Source organism: Tiliqua scincoides, chromosome 6 (genome assembly GCF_035046505.1).
Source record: "Tiliqua scincoides isolate rTilSci1 chromosome 6, rTilSci1.hap2, whole genome shotgun sequence".
NCBI lineage: Eukaryota > Metazoa > Chordata > Lepidosauria > Squamata > Scincidae > Tiliqua > Tiliqua scincoides.
This window is the reverse complement of record NC_089826.1, coordinates 22,373,847-22,391,150: the sequence shown is the minus strand read 5'-3', so window position 1 is coordinate 22,391,150 and position 17,304 is coordinate 22,373,847. Positions and strand designations below refer to the sequence as shown.

Here is a 17,304-nt window from a genome sequence, read left to right as displayed (position 1 = left end):
AATTTGGTTAATAATAGGATGAAGATGTCTGCTCTATGGTGGGTGTGAATGTGTGCGTGCACCACTGTTAGTTGTGGACCTGGCTCCTGTGCCGCTACCCGGGCATTGGATGCAACCTGTCAACCCCCCCCCCCCCCGAAGAGACTTACGTGCAGTATGGAGACTCTAACAGGACTTCCCTGGTGCTCTGAAAGCCTTGTGAGGTCTCTGGAGCACTGTAAAACAGTACTTCTGGTTTTCTGATGAAAACCAGAAGTACTGTTTAATGGCACCCTTGAAGCCTCAGAAGACTTTCAGAGTGCCAAAGCAGGTAGTATGGGCCTCCCCAGCCCTCGGAAGGGCTCTGGAGGGCAGGCAGGGCAGCAGCAGCGATGTGGCAGGTGCGATGGTGCTGTCTCCACAGGCCCCATGGGGATGGTACCGCGGGGCTTTTGCCCCCTGGCCCCCTCCAGGACTGCCACTGGCCACTGTGATCTGAAGTACAGTTGTTGTGCATTGTCCGTGATAGCACCTAGTCTATGGTACACCCTGCCCTGAGAGAGTTGCTTAACTCGCTCTCTCTATTGTTTCTGCAGACTTGTGAAAATAGACTTGTTCAGTCTGTCTTTCAATCTGAGGTGATGGTCTTCTGTTCTGCCATCTCTGTTTTGCTGCTTTATGATTTTTTTCCCTTTTAAGTTTTTAATTGGTTATGAGTTATTTTGCCCATGTATTCATCAATTTCAAACTTTTTAGCTAACTTGAATGTTCATGGAAACTCAGTGTATAAATTTTTTTAAAAAGTATGATTTAGTTCTGTTCCTGAATCTTGTTGATTAATTTATTGCACTGTTGATATACTCTTCAAAATGACTTTCAAGCTACCACAGTTATTTCTTAACAGTGAAACACATGTTGTTCAAGTCAGTAAAACTAATTATGTAAAACAGCATTCTGTACAAAAAAACTATTACCTTCATGGATGCTTCTATTAATGTCAGATTTAAGAGCCACATATTTCATAGTGACACTTCATTAATCATGTCCCTTACTGTTGCCTCTAGGGAAGAAAGCTGTTCCAGAGTTTGGATATAGCTGAAAGACTAAAACTTATACTTAATCTTGGTAAGTAATATAAAAATACCAACAGAGCATGAAGTCATCATAAAATGGCAGATGAATCCAGGGTCATAATTCTAACTTGGACATTCTCACTGCATCTGAAAGTTGGACAGTGTGTGTACAGTATTAAAGACATGCTACATTAAAGAACAGAAGAATATAGCTAATGCTGTATTAAATGACGACACAGAGAAAGATGAAACACAGAGCCACTTTTCCACTTACCCTGATGGCCTTGTTTTGCAGTGATGTCCAGAGTCATCACTGACTCATCCAGAGTCATCCAGAGTCCACATGGTTCATAAATGCCCCCCTCCCAAATATAGTAATTTGTCTTTAGTAATTTGTCTATTTGACTCACAGAGTCATCCAGAGTCCACATGGTTCATAAATGCCCCCCTCCCAAATATAGTAATTTGTCCTAATTATGGTAGAAGTATCTAGAGCAATGGTTCTCAAACTTTTTAGCTCAAGACCTACTTTTTAGAATGACAGTCTGTCCGGGGCCCACCAGAAGTGATGTCATGGGCAGAAGTTACATCATCAAGCAAATTAAAATAAATAATTCTAAGTAATTAAAGTAAACCAAATAATTAAATAAGGGGAGATGAGATGGGAAAAGCTAGCCCTGTTCCACCAAGTGAATTATCTCTGTAGCCTGCTTGCAATAACCTCAGTCCCCATCCCCCCCAAAATCAGTAAGAGTTTTAGTCCTACCCAATGCCCAGTTCAATTTAAGTTCTTATATTTAAAACCAGTTCAGTGTGATTTGGGATGAAATCAGTTTTAAATCCAGCAGGTTTTTTGTGTGGGCTAGATTGATCTTCAAAGTTTCCCTTAAAACCTCAGAGTGATGAGGAGAAGAAATTAGGCTCCTCCTCCTCCTCTAGGGAAGGAGTTTGGACTATCAGTAAATCTAAAAAAGAAAAAAATTCACCTTACCAGCTGAAGCCTGATTTTATCCTTTTTAAAAGGATTGCCTTCTGGAGCATTTGCTGAGCTCCACTTTCATTACATCTGGTGGCCTGTGCATTCCCCTTTGCCCGACCTTCAACACTGGGCAAAGCATGTTTGCTTTTTCACGAGTAAGTAGGACTGTGAAGCTTAGTTTCACTTTCCATAGGGCTCAATACATTTGTTGGCTTGGAAGGAGGGACTTCCTTGGGTGTTTTTGGGGGGCTGTGTTCATCCGATCGGGACCATTTTGGTGGCGTTAGATTCCTTTCAGCCTGTCCTTTGCAAAGAACTAAATCACATTTTCCTACTTGTGAGTAAACACAAGATATGGCTCAGTTTTGCTGGGATGGTTGCAGTGACAAGGCATTGAGAGAGGCAGGGGCTCTCATATATACAAACATGCAGGGTGGCCTCTGATAGCAAGGAGGCACCATCCTTGCCCTCCTAGAAAGTGACAGATAGGCAGAGGCAGCTCTCTGTCTCCCTTCCAGAATCTCTTAGTTGGAGCTTGTAACAGGAGACTTGTAAGTGTGTGACTGCCAAAGATCAGACCTATTGGATATGGTCTCCTGTTCATTACACTGCTTCAGGTACTCCTTATACTTGTGGTTACCAAACTGAGCCATGGCCCAGGGAGTTGCAGAAGTGAGCTAGGGGAATGTGGAATTCTCAAACCCACCACTCTATAGAACATATAGGATTGTAGCCCTAACGGGGTGTTGTGACCAATGGCCCAGTAAGTCAAGAAAAAGTAGTAAAGAACTGCTTGCCTTACCATGCCTGATGGGGAGGGCCATGGACACTTATAGTGCTCAAAAAGGAGCATCACGCTCCTCTCCCTCTTTCTTACCATCCCCCCCAACCATTTTCTGCTTTTTGTTGCTGACCTGGTAAATATCTGCTCATGTCTCTTGGTGATGCTACACCTGTGCATTTCTTATTTGTGGAGCCATGTCTAGAAGGACTACATCTGGTTCACTCCTTAAGTAATAAAACTGTTATGATCTTGTCTGTAGTGCCCTTATTAGTTGATCTTCACATTTGACATACTGCTTTATTTTTACTTTGTTTACAGCTTTGAAATGTTTGATAGAAGAGCAAATCCATTTTTTTAAGTATGTGAGACCTTCTGTAATGAGTGAGTGAGAGTTAGTTGCTGTTTCACTTACAGCAGTGTTTTTCAGCTAGTGGTATGGGTACCACCAGTGGTACTTATAGTACCACTATATAGTACCATGGCTAGTATTATAATGCCGTTGTACAAATCTATGGTAAGGCCACACCTGGAGTATTGTGTCCAGTTCTGGTTGCCGCATCTCAAAAAAGACATAGTGGAAATCGAAAAGGTGCAAAAGAGAGCGACTAAGATGATTACAGGGCTGGGGCACCTTCCTTATGAGGAAAGGCTACGGCGTTTGGGCCTCTTCAGCCTAGAAAAGAGACGCTTGAGGGGGGACATGATTGAGACATACAAAATTATGCAGGGAATCGACAGAGTGGATAGGGAGATGCTCTTTACACTCTCACATAATACCAGAACCAGGGGACATCCACTAAAATTGAGTGTTGGGCGGGTTAGGACAGACAAAAGAAAATATTTCTTTACTCAGCGTGTGGTCGGTCTGTGGAACTCCTTGCCACAGGATGTGGTGCTGGCGTCTAGCCTAGACGCCTTTAAAAGGGGATTGGACAAGTTTCTGGAGGAAAAATCCATTATGGGGTACAAGCCATGGTGTGTATGCGCAACCTCCTGATTTTAGGAATGGGTTAAGTCAGAATGCCAGATGTAGGGGAGGGCACCAGGATGAGGTCTCTTGTTATCTGGTGTGCTCCCTGGGGCATTTGGTGGGCCGCTGTGAGATACAGGAAGCTGGACTAGATGGGCCTATGGCCTGATCCAGTGGGGCTGTTCTTATGTTCTTATACTTGAGGTGGTGTCTAGTCATACCCCTGGACACCTGCCATCTAGAAACGAGACCAGCAATGTAACGCAACAAACATCAGTAGGAGGCTTGGTGGTCAGAGCTTCAAAGCCTGCTTTTTTGCGCTCAGAAAAGCCCTTCCATCCACCCTGAACCTCTTACTGGTGTTTGTTGCATCGCATCTGATCTCCCAACCCAGACGTAACTGGCAATATGTCATCACCAGTTACTTCTGGTGGTACTTCGAATAGGTGGACCATATGAAGTGGTAGGATGGAGGACAAACGTTGAGAAACACTGACTTAGAGTGCTCAAAGCAATTTACAATCAAAGGCAAAAAAGCACAGAAGTAAGCTATCTTTGCTCAAGTTTACATTCGGCATAGAGATGATCTAAGAGGAATTTCACATTTTAAACTTGTACTGATTAATTTGATTTTCATTTCATTGTCATGTTGGTAATATTTGTTCATTCTCTTACTGTGACTTGTAGGATGCGTGGATGATATCATAACAGTATTAGCTGAGGAACATGGCTGTCTGGACATTATTAAGGTTTGAATGAAAATCTCTTTCTTTTAATTGCCTATCCTAGATATTTATCAACAGATATTTTAAAAATTTTGGACTTTTTGAAATTTGTACTAACTTCATCATAATTTTTAATTCTCCTGCACTATGATAGATTTTTAGGAATTAGGTGAGATGTTTGTATCTTTCATTTTAATTTGGGCTATCCAACTATCAAATAGAAATCATCCACATTCTATGCATTATTTAACTAGTACAGTCCACCCCCAGTATCCTTTGAAATCTGTCCTGGACCCCCTGCTGATACCAAAACCTGTGGATAATGGAGTCCATGGGTAGGGCCTTAAGGACCCCTTGAACATGACTGGAAGCACCTTCCAGTCGCATCCAGGAGGTTTTCTGTGGACCGGGGAGGCCACACACGGCCTTCTTGGGTTTCAGAAGTCTTTCTAGAGACCTTCAAAAGGCACTTCCAGATTTCACCAAAAACCAAAAATACCTTTTGGAGCCCTCCAGGCTGCAATCTGAAGCATAGGGAAGTCACGTGCAGCCTCCTGTGCCTCCTTCCAGACTTGAATGGAGAACTCTTCTTGGTTACATCCGGGAGGTATAGTGAGGCCCTTCTGATGTGGGTTGGGATCCACACTGAGTCAAATCTGGGGGTCCCAAACCCACAGATAAAGTGAACCCACTGTATATGTGAACTAAACTGAAAAACTGACCTGTTCAGAGTTTTCTCAACTTTGTTACATTGTGGTTCAGCAAAGTTGCAGGTTTGCAAAGTTTTTATTGATTTTTTACAATGATGGTTCTGAGATTTCCACTTGATAGCCTATGAAGCGACTTAGTTTTCTGTGAAAGGTATTCATCATTTTCTGATATATCAAATAATTTCTGCTCTGTCACAATAAGTATGTGAGAGAAAAGCTATTGATGTGTTACACATTTTAATAAGGTTCCTGTGTAATCCAGAACATGTAACTTTTACAGCCTTCTGGTCTTACCGTTCATATGCAAGTACTGTTCCTTTCAGTTAAAATTGCACATTTGTTGAAATGCTTTACTGAAGTCCATGTACTCTGCCTATTTCATCTGTGCTTTAATTCATCAGGAAGTTCCAGAAAATACTCTAACTCTGCTGAAGAAATGCCTTACATTCCAGCCTTCTAAGCGGTGAGTTCCCAGGTTAAATTCATTTGATATTTGTACTGTAATGCAAGGGAAATGAAACTGTTAGCTGCATCCATATGTTGCTACTTACTATGTCATCATATATGGCAATCTTTTTTTGATCTTAGATAATTTTGCAGTGCTCTTGTCTTATAACATAGAGTCCAGTCCATCTGTGTTTGTACACAGCAATTACTAATTGCCAGGTATTGCCATACACAGATTGCTGGGCATAGTATTCTGAATCTGAACAATAAGCAACCATATCCAGCAGTTGGACCATCTCACATATTACACTGAAGCAAATTCAGACTTGCTGCCAAGTTTGCACTCAGTTGAGAGTTACAGCCAATCACAGATCCCTGGCACGTGTATTTGTATGACTGTCTGCAGGCACATGTTCATTGCAATTGAACTTCAGATGTGCATCTAACAATGTAGTGTGTGAAGTGGTCCACAGACTATCAATGACATCACCAGTCATCTTTTCAGGAGGTGATAAGGAAACCAAGGACCAGATTTCATCATGTTTTTTCTCTCTGGTTGGGCAAATGATTAGTGCTATATCAAATTATCAACCTGGAGCTACACATATGAAGCCTAGGTTGGGTCTGTTTTCTGTTGAGAACTGTGAGTTTAGCAGAGTGCACAACTCCTCAGGCAGTTAGAAATATGTAGGTGAAAACTTTTCTGTTTATGTAATATACTATCAGAATTGAGAAATGAGGCAGCGCAAATGCAGAAATGTAATTTACTATTACGATTTAAATAGTGTATATTAAGTTGTTATAGGATCTAATTCATTGGTCATTATTAGCTAGATAGAACAGCTCACCTTAGTGATCTATAGCAATGTTAACATTTGCACAACATCATGGGAGCAGTTCTTGTGGGCACAGGAATGCCAGGTTCACGGAAGTTGTTCCTGTGGGTTTTGAGTTCCTTCCTTCCTCCTACTCTGCCAATTTGAGCTGTTAATTGTGCAAAGAACACCCAACTGTAACATACAAATTGCTATTTTTTTAGGTTGCAAAACTTAAAGCATTGTTAATATGCTTTTTATTGTGTTTGGTAAGTAAAATATGTAATGGAGCAATGTCAAGAAAATAGCGGGGTGAATTTGTAGAGAAGACTGTACAATAAAGATAGTAGTCTAACATGTCCAACTTGTACCTCATGACATGTTTAGATTTTTAATTTTCAAGTACATAGTTTTGATTAGCGGTTCCTTTTTTGAAGATATATTTAATATGTTTTCCACCTCCTTCTCTTTTCTGTTACTCCAGGCCTACTCCAGGCAAATTACTCAATGACCCTGTGTTCAGTGAAATAGCATCCTTATACCCAGCCTTCCACAAACCTGCCAGCCTTTTTTCATCTGCTCTAAGATGTGCTAACTTGACTCTTCCTGAAGACATTAATCAGCTGTTCCAAGGTAAGTGGAAGATAACAGAATGGAAATTTATAAACAAAGTTGTAACACAAACAGCACAACTTTATGTTTGAGTAGCTAATCTACTCAGAAGTAAAATCCCATTGAGTTCAGTGGAACTTCCAGGTTATTTGGGGTTGTAGTCAAAATTATTTTTGACTACACAAATTCACAATTCACAAATTTCTTTCCATTTACAAATTCAGAAATGTTGAATTTGAGACAATTTTGTAGTTGTTCAGGAGTATCCTGAATATATGCGTTTATAAGGTTAATGGGCAGGGTAATCTGCAAAGGAATCAGAATTTATTCCTGTATATGGAGCTAAAATGGGAGTTAGGTCAAGAGATTAGCAACTTGCCCAATGCTACCTAGGCCTTCCGGTTGACCTCAACCATCCTACGGTCTGCAATTGTGGGATTCCCTAATAAGAGATTTGATAAGCTTTTTTTTAAGAACAAGGAAGGAAATCCATAGATTACATTGCCTAACTGATCTTAACATTGGGAGATGTATCATAATTTCTATACTAAATTATCTTTCCGACTGTGGTTCTGTTAAGAGTTGCTTTCAGTCTTCTTTATGCCAGTCTCTTCTGTTCAACTTCATCCACTGATCTGCTGATGGAGAACCTGTGTTGCAATTCTGAATACAAAGGCTGAACTCTTTCCTGTGTAATTAACTGAAAAAGAGCACAGCTGATTATTTGGAAGTGATTATTCCATTGGAAAGTTCAGTGAATTTTACAAGTAGCAGCTGTTAGAATAGTCAGACATGAGACTTGTGATTGCATGACAAGTAGTAGTGTACATTTTTGCTGAGACTTTGTAACCATCATAAAAAGGGGAGTGGTGTCTGCAAAAGCTAAATTCCCTTTGTAGATTCAGATTCAGACACCTTTATTAGGCATTATTGAAAATACAAACAAAGAACATACAGATTTGCACAGGTATAACATGGCAGACTACAAATGACACCTATAAACCAAGCACTTCAACGAGTAGGGGCACACTTCAGATTAGTCGCCACAATTTGTAAGAGGCACTTTTTCAAGTGGGTGCTCCTCTATTTTTAGCAGGGGGAGAGTAACTGGCCCACCTCACCCCAGCAGTGTCTTTTCTAGTGGCTGCCTGCTGGTGTTCTTTTGCATCTTTTTAGATTGTGAGCCCTATTGGGACAGGGAGCCATTAGTTATTTGATTTTTCTCTGTAAACCGCTTTGTGAACTTTTTGTTGAAAAGCGGTATATAAATACTGTTAATAATAATAAATTTAGCTATCTGAGAAACAATGTCAAAATCAGGAGGTTAATAAAAATTGCAGTATAGCAAAATCCTCAGCGAGGGAGTTAAGGTGAAATTGGAGGGCCAGACATTTCATTCTGGCCTCATTGTGAAGCGGACAATGAAGCAGAAGGTGGTCTAACGTTTCTACAACCCGCTGAGGACAGGGACAAATTCTTTCCTGAAAAGTGATGCCATTAAATCTACCCCAAAGAACAGAAGATGGGATAGAATTACAACAGGCCATAGAAAAGGCCCTTCTAATTTTTGGGCATTCCAAAATATAAAGATAGTTGGGAATTACGCCTACTTTAACTGGCAAATGATAATATAAAGGTGAAAACTCCCTTTGTAGAGAAGGGGAGGGTCCTCTGTTCAAAGAGGGGCCAGAGCCAGAGAGTGACTTGCAGACCCAGAGGTTCAATTCTCAGCACCTCCTGTTAAGAATATTTCTGGTAGAAGAGTTGGAAAGGATTTGGAGTTGCTATCAATCAGCTTAGGCTAGATGAGCCACTGGCATGACACAGTATAAGGCAAATGAGATTTATATGGTCAGTATTTTGTTTTCCCCTAAGTTTAAACTTCATGATCTACAAGTTCCCTTCCTGGTAATTTAGGATAATATATTTTCACAGAGGTTTCCCCCCCCCCCGCCAACACACACACACACACACACAAATTTGATATAGAAATTCTTGTTAAAAGTGAAATAAGCATAAGAGTGTGGAGAAACTTGGTGCACATCATGCATTCTGTTACAGTCTGACCTCGGTATCCACTGGGGTTCCTTTCCGGAATCCTCTGCAGACGCTGGGGTCACCAATTAAATGCTTATGAAATGAAAAAAACACACCAAAATTACATTTCTTACCTTCATGCTATCAAACCACACTGTTTCAAAGCCTCTCAGGTCTAAAAGCTCAAAAGACATACCCAGGACTTTCAGACGTTCTTAGCTCTTCCCAGTGGTCACCCCAGAATGAGAGGCTTAGTAACAGTATGGTTTGACCACTTAAAGATAAGAAATGAAATTTTGGTGCACTTGTTTTTATTTTAAAGGCATTTAAATTACAACCCTGGCATCCAAGATGAATTAAATTCACAGATGCTGGATCTGCGGACACCGAGGTCGCTCCTGTATTTACTGTCACTGCATCTCATTAAACTGTAGATGTTTGCTTTACGTAATGAGCATTTAATAAATGCTTTCTCAATGTATTTCCTGCATTTGGTGTTTTCTGGTATCAAATCTAGATGGAGATATTCTGTCACTGTTTTCCTGCTCCCATAGTTTGTCCAGCTGCCTTTGTCCACCAAGGGATTTTGCTGCTAGTACTTCCAAAGGGAATATCACTTATCGCTAATAACATGATAGGAGAAATTTCTCCTCAAACCCAGCATTCTGCTTCTAACAAAAAAGAAAAAAGTGAATGCTGGGAAAATCTCAAAAGTTGTTGGAAAAATATAATACTGTCTTTGTTGAATTCTGTTCATTACCTAGAGAATTCTGATTACCTAGATAGGTGAGAATGCTGGGAAAATCTCAAAAGTTGTTGGAAAGATATAATATTGTCTTTGTTGAATTCTGTTAATAGGTGAGAATTCTGATTACCTAGCCGAAAGGTCAATTGAAGAAGTTTATTATCTCTGGTGTTTAGCTGGAGGTGACTTGGAGAAAGAGCTTGTCAACAAGGAAATCATTCATTCAAAACCACCCATCTGCACTCTACCTATGTAAGAAACAAAAAACTGCTTTATGATTGCAATTGTGAGGAAAAAATAGTTCAAATGATAAAGTGAAACTGGGTTTAAAAGAAATTTAGAAATCCATAGCATACCAAAATGTTTGCATGGTCAAATACTCTGTGAGTCTTCAAGTTCAACAGTGTGCTATATAATTGTTCTCATTTTAAAATCTGCAATCTCAATTTGTAAGTATGTATATGATACCCATCATATACTATGTATATTCCAAGAGGTACACTTTTAGCAATCTCTGCAATAGCTTCTCATTGTGATCTTCTGCAAGTAAATAAACGAATGAGGGTGATGCAGTTCACTCTTGTAGTTGTAAAGAGCCGGGAAGATCATCTGTGGGGGGGGAGTGATATGGGGCACTTGACTCTTCCTTAAACCAGTGGTTCCCAATCTGTGCATCACGACGCCCTGGGGCAGCAGTTTTCAAACTTTCAGGGAGAGTTTGAACTGCAGTAAGTCTTGGTGGGGGCGGGGCGGAGGCACCAACGCGATCCCCAGGATCACGTCCCTAACAGGGCTGCAGGGACTGGGATACACTCACCAGTCCCTGCAGCAGCCGTCCTGGGGTGCAGGGAGCCCTGTGCAAGCGTCTGCAGGGCTCCCCAGCTCGTCAAAAGTGGAAGTAGATTGATCGTGCTTCACTTCCAGTTTTGTGGAGATGAAGTGCAGTCGCTCCACTTCCACTTTTAGAAGCCTGGGGAGCCCTGTAGATGCTTACATAGGGCTCCCTGCACATCAGGACAGCTGCTGCAGGGACTGGTGAGTGCGTCCCAGTCCCTTCAGCCCCGCTAGTGACGTGATCCTGTGGACAGACTCCTTTGGAGTGTGATGCCATCTGCCTGCCTGCTTGACCCTTGCCCAGCTTGGCTGATAAGAGCTGTCCAGGGTGGACTGGCTGAGTGGACAGGGAGGGTGGGCAACTCTTCTGTGATGGAGGGGACTGTCATATATAAAGGGGGGTTGGAGACTTAGGGTTCTTGGTTTTTAAACCTTAAAACCCTCAAGGCCCCTTGCCCGGTAGTACTGCCACCACTCTGTACATGCCAGTGCCTCAGTCCAGGAACACTGAGACCCTCTAAGCCTAAGGCTATCCCTTGCACGCACTGAGCTCTTTCTCCAATTAAAGCCTCAGTCCTCAAGTTACTAGACCTCAACGAGCACTTGGTAACTTGCTGAACAGCTAGGCAGGATTCTGAACCTTTGTCCCCAACAGACAATGAAACAACTTAGTAAAAGATATTTTAGTTTATTAAGTACATAAGGTTACACACTCTACAATAAGGCAGCAAATGCTAGAGGCATAAACATCTAGGAAACATATCAGCAATAAAGCTAGCTGGCTACCTCTATTAAGACCTATCTCTCACCTGGTTAGTTACTCTTCCTAGATCACTTAGCTCCAGGGCTACCTATGGGGCTAGGTGCCCATGATGGACAAAGGAGCTTACACATGTGCAGATCGTCGCACCTCACTCGCTGTCCAAGAGGGAACCACGCACACCCCCTGGGCTCTCATTATTATACCCCTTATGCTATTAGTACTGAGGTGACTTCATAATTATTAGACTGTCCAATCAGAACCCTTGATGAACAGAACCTTCTCGAAGTTGGCCTGGTTGCTAACCCCTCATAGTTCTTACCGCTCCCAACTGAAGATCCACAGCTGCACTCAATCACCCTTGGTAAGGCAACTCTCTGTCTGCTAAGGTGCCAAGCCCTCCAATTGGTCGTAATTCTTGTTATCTGTCCTTCCTGGCCATCAAAGGTGAGGCAACACATTCCTTCCTCTTTGTTTATTTACACACATTTCCTGCAGCTGGGAACTGCTAGCAACTTCTCAATTATCTTCCTTAGTTTGGTTCAGGCTTCTTAGGCCTAACATGGACTTAGTCATGACAGGGACGTTACCACGTGCTTTGAAACGGGCAGTGGTTCAGCCCCTCCTAAAGACGCCCTCCTTGAATTCCACTGTATTAGACAACTACCGGCCAATCTCCAACATCCCGTTTCTGGGCAAGGTAATTGAGCGGGCAGTTGAGAGCGTCTCAACTCCAGAGGGTCTTGGATGAAGTGGATTATCTGGATCCTTTTCAGACTGGGCTTTGGGACAGAAACCGCCTCGGTCGCCTTGGTGGATGACCTACACGGGGACTGGGCAGGGAGAGTGCGTCCCTGTTGGTCCTGCTGGACCTCTCAGCGGCTTTCGATACCATTGACCATGGTATCCTTCTGAGCCGATTGGCCGAGTTGGGAGTTGGAGGTACTGTTCTGCGGTGGTTCCACTCCTACTTGGAGGATCGGTCCCAGTTGGTGGTGCTGGGGAATGCCTGTTCGACCCCCTGGCCCTTGAGGTGCAGAGTGCCACAGGGTTCAATTCTGTCCCACATGCTATTTAACATCTACATGAAACCACTGGGAGAGGTCATCTGGGGATTTGGAGTGGGATGCCATCAATATGCTGATGACACCCAGCTCTCTCTCCTTTCCTCCAGACTCCAGGCTGGCGGTTGAAGTCTGGAGGCAGTGAGTATCTGGATGGGGGCTAACAAGCTGAAATTAAATCCGGATAAGACAGAGGCTCTCCTGGTTCAGAAATCCTCCATGCAGGTGCTGGAGTATCGGCTTGCACTGAATGGGGTTGCGCTCCCCTTGAAGGAGCAGGTCCGCAGCTTGGGGGCCCACCTGCACTCGCAATTGTTCCTGGATGCCCAGGTGGCAGCTGTGGCTAGGGGGGCCTTCACTCAGCTTTGGATGGTGTGCCAGCTGCAGCCGTACTTGGTTCGTGCAGACCTGGCCACTGTAATCCATGCCACGGTGACATCGAGGTTAGATTACTGTAACGCGCTCTGTGTGGGGCTGCCCTTGAAGATGGTTCGGAAACTGCAACTAGTGCAGAATGCGGTGGCCCATGTAGTTACTGGAGGTAGGTGATTTGACGCTGTCAGTCCGCTTCTCCAGCGGCTGCACTGGCTGCCCATTCATTTCCAGGCCCAATTTAAGGTGCTGGTTTTGACCTTTAAAGCCCTATACTGCTCTGGACCAGGGTATCTTAGAGATCGCCTACTCCCATACAATCCGGCTTGTCCTCTTAGGTAATCAGAGAAGGCCTTTTTACAAGTGCCGCCACCTAGGGAGGTATGTGGGGTGGCGGCAAGAAATAGGGCCTTCTCAATAGTGGCACCAACGCTATGGAATTCCCTCCCCCTTGACTTAAGAACTGCTTCCTCTCTTAAAACTTTCCGGTGACGCCTGAAGACTTTTGTTTAGACAAGCCTTCTGAGTTCCTGGCCTTTTTAACATCTTTTAATACCTTTGTAACACCTGGTTACAGGCCTGATCCTTTTATAATTTGCTGCTCTATGCTCTTTTACGATGCTACTTTTTTATCTGACTACTGTTTTTAATGATGTGTTGTTAATATGCTTTTATCTGTTTTTAAATTATGTTTTTTAATTTGTTTTAACCTTTGTTGTAAGCCGCCTTGAGTCCTTCCCGGGGAGAAAGGCGGGGTAAAAATAAAGTTGATGATGATGATGATGATGATGATGATGATCGCATCACTGCCTTCTCCCTACCCCCGCCCCTTAAGGGGGCAGAGTCCAGGGCCTTCAGGCTGGGGCATCGCGATGCCCCAGTTTGAAAACCACTGCCCTGGGGGAGTGTGAGGCACTTGCTGAGAAGTTGCAGGCTGCCCACTACCTGGCAATGCGACTGGGGTGCTAGCATCCAGATAGCCACAGGAGGCTCAGTGTGGGGGGCAGAGCTGCAGCACATGAAAACCACACACTGAAAAGCCCTCCCACCCATGCTGACTCTCTTACTGCTGTTTAGAGGCTCACTTTAGGCCTTGAAACCAGGAAGTGAATGGCAGTGACTTCACCACAAGACACATTTTGTACCGTTGTCATTCACTTCCTGGTTCTGAGGGCATTGCAGCACCGGCAAATTTGGGAACATCTATCCTAAATTCTTCCCTTAATGTGTGAAAGGAGGAAGAAAGGGAGAGGTGAACCTTAAGTTCACTGTAGTTCAGGCCCATAATATTACCATGGTTTTGTGTTACATCTGATTCAGGTCTATATTTTTAAGATAGCTTGTTTGAAAAAATAAAACCTTGCTCATCTGAGCCACCTTGCTGCCCCTTCAGTGCCTCTCATAGTTTTTAGCCTTCAAAACTAGACATGTTTCTAGCTTTGTTGTTTTGCTCTTTGTTTTAATTGTTGCTTTGCAGTTCCAGGTCATTTCAGATGAACTTTAATCATAGCTGAGCTGTATTGTCTACTGAGCAACTTTATGAAGATCAGAATAGATGAGATCCCTAAATTTGTAGAACAGCAAAAACACAATCTATCGAAAATGGCAGTGAAAATAAAACAGAAGCATCTCTGTACAAAATGAAGTAAGGACAAGGGAAAAATTATACTTTCCCAGAAAATGGCAGCTGTTCACATACACTAGTTAGAAACAGTAACTAGATTTTGTATTTAGTTCCTAATATTGTTTCACTACTTAGAAAAACCTGTGTTTGGAAATCAGTGGTATCTGTGATTTCTCTTTCTCCAGTTTTTTGTGTGAGGATGGAGAGAGCTTTGGACAAGGGCGGGATAGAAGCTTCCTTCTGGATGACACAACAGTGACGCTTTCATTGTGCCAGCTCAGAAATGTAAGAAAAAATGTGGTTCTTATTTTTAAACTTCTTTTTCGATACAGAACGTTAAATCTTTCTGGCAGTTTGCCCTTTCCAAGTGAAGGTGCATGACACCCAGTACCTCACCCCACTTTACCCTCTCCTATTTTGACTTTCTTACAGAATAGGATGAGATCTAATAGGCATGTATAGTAGGGTAGCATTGGGTTGGATATTAGGGAAGGCATCATACATTTGCTTGGATCAGTAATCTAAGGTGCATCCTGTGGAATGAAATGGTGAAGTATTGAGCCAAAGAGCAAAAATGAGTTGCATTAGAAATAACAAAGAAAAATCAGAACCCTTAATTAGCATTTGAAAGCTCTTTAAATATATTTTTTCTCCATTCTCCAGTGAAATCTCCATGGCAGGGTCAGTCCTTGACATCTGGGAAGCTCCTCCCTCTCAGGCAGGCAGGTCAGGTTACAAAGTCTTCCTGAGGGGAGGGGCTCCCTTGATTCCCCAGACTGACCTTGCCTCTAGGCACGGTAGGTTGGGTTTTTTCTTGGTCAGCTTACCTGACCTTCAAAACTGTTTTTTTCTGGAGCTTTGGCCCCTTCTTTACTTTTAAACAAGTTGTGAGGGAAAGGACTTAAGCCGTCCTGCCTGAGCTCCCCTGACTGCCGTCCTTGTTGGGGCAGAAAATGGGGTTGCAGAAAATCTCGTCCCCCTTAAGCAGCTGGACAACTATAGGGCTCATACGTCCCCCTGGTTTCGGGAACAGCATAAGAGCCTGGCTGCAGGGCGATTCTTAGCCATGCTCCCCTGACTGCCGTCCTTGTTGGGGCAGAAAATGGGGTTGCAGAAATAACAAAAAAAAATCAGAACACTTAATTAGCATTTGAAAACTCTTTAAATATATTTTTTCTCCATTTTCAATGGTACATAGGAAACTGAACTCATAAGTTTCTTGTTATATTCTGAAATTTTGAGTTCCCAAAACTATGTTCATTACAGGTACCTTTTTCTTTTGAGGAAATCCAACCTAAGTCTCACTAATTTCCTACAGTGTTATGTATATGTCTACTCAGACAAAAGTCCCACTGTGTGCATTAGAGCTTACTCCCAAGAGAGTGTGTATAGGATTGCAGCCCTAGCCAAATTTGTAGTAGTATTTGAAAAAAAATTTTGGGCATCCAGTGTCCTCTGAGAATTGGTTCTGCAACCAGACTATGATTATAGTCAAAAGAGGATCAGGTCTGCATTAAGTAAAGGGTTTTAAACTGTCTTATAAATCTCCACCAAAGTTAGTCGTGCACCTTTAGAGTAGGGCCAACCTGACTTATGTTAAAAGTGTTGTCGAAAAGGTGGTATGAACTCTAATCATGTTGTATGGGAGACTACAGTTAATTTAATACTGAATCTTTGGTGCTATAGCCAGTAGAGCACTATTATTACTTGAGTTGCAATCCTGTGCACCCTTACCTGGCAGTAAACCCCATTAATTACAGTGGTATTATGATGCCATCCATGTATAGCAGTGGTTCTCACACATTTAGCTTGAGGGCCCACTTTTTAGGATGAGAATCTGTCAGGACCCACCGGAAGTGATGTCATGACCAGAAGTGACATCATCAAGCAGGAAAATGTTTAACAAGCCTAGGCTGCAATCCTACCCATACTTACCCAGGAGTAAGTCCCATTGACTATCATTGTTAAAAGAATATATGTAACCTGTACTTGTTAAAAGTACAGGTCTGTAACATTTCGCCAAATGCAGTCACATACCACGGTAATATCAAGTCTAGTATATTAAAAATGAAATATTGAAATGCATGGGGACCTACCTGAAATTGGCTCGTGACCCACCTAGTGGGTCCCAATCCAGAGTTTGAGAAACCCTGATGTATAGGATTGTGCAGTTAAAGGACCAACTTTATATCAGTCATAGTCATGACTTCATATCAGTCATCTTTTTTAAAAATGTTGATTTTCACTGTAAACATTGCATTTTATGTACAATTACATAAAATCAAGCTATAGCTTCAACTTGTCTGTAATAATACAAAATAACTTATCTCTATTTAGTAGAAAGCTAAGCTACAATGCAGTTTGATAAAACATTTCAAATGGAGGACGAGATAATCTCAGATGCTTTTGCCCTATTTATAAAATGTCACTGAAATCACTTAGTATAGTTGCCAGTATACTAAGGTCTACGATCAGGAATACTCAAAGACAGACTAGTTTTCCATTACATATTGTCATTTTTGTGACCATAAAGTCCCAAATATACACTCAGCTGTTTCATTGAGATTGCTGAGTAGGTAGGAAAACTCATAGGATCACTTGACAGGAGGAGAAGATGTTTTCATACCTAGTTTTAGATTATAATCTAATCCTGTATATTTTTATACTATCTCACAGAGGCTAAAGGATGTTGGCGGAGAAGCATTTTACCCATTGCTTGAAGATGAGTAAGTATCTAGAGTAAGTCATTTATTTTGAAAAGGTGGGGCATGCCT

The 17,304-nt window shown here is 42.3% G+C and overlaps 1 protein-coding gene across 1 annotated transcript in view; it reads left to right on the top strand.

Moving 5' to 3' along the window:
- Positions 1–17,304, top strand: part of TBCK (TBC1 domain containing kinase) — a 127,489-nt gene that overhangs the window by 38,616 nt on the left and 71,569 nt on the right. The window contains exons 6-12 of the mRNA XM_066631766.1: positions 1,044–1,104; positions 4,473–4,534; positions 5,622–5,683; positions 6,967–7,115; positions 9,990–10,128; positions 14,716–14,815; positions 17,207–17,256. Coding sequence (XP_066487863.1) covers positions 1,044–1,104; positions 4,473–4,534; positions 5,622–5,683; positions 6,967–7,115; positions 9,990–10,128; positions 14,716–14,815; positions 17,207–17,256 — 623 coding nt within the window. The remainder of the gene's footprint in view (positions 1–1,043; positions 1,105–4,472; positions 4,535–5,621; positions 5,684–6,966; positions 7,116–9,989; positions 10,129–14,715; positions 14,816–17,206; positions 17,257–17,304) is intronic.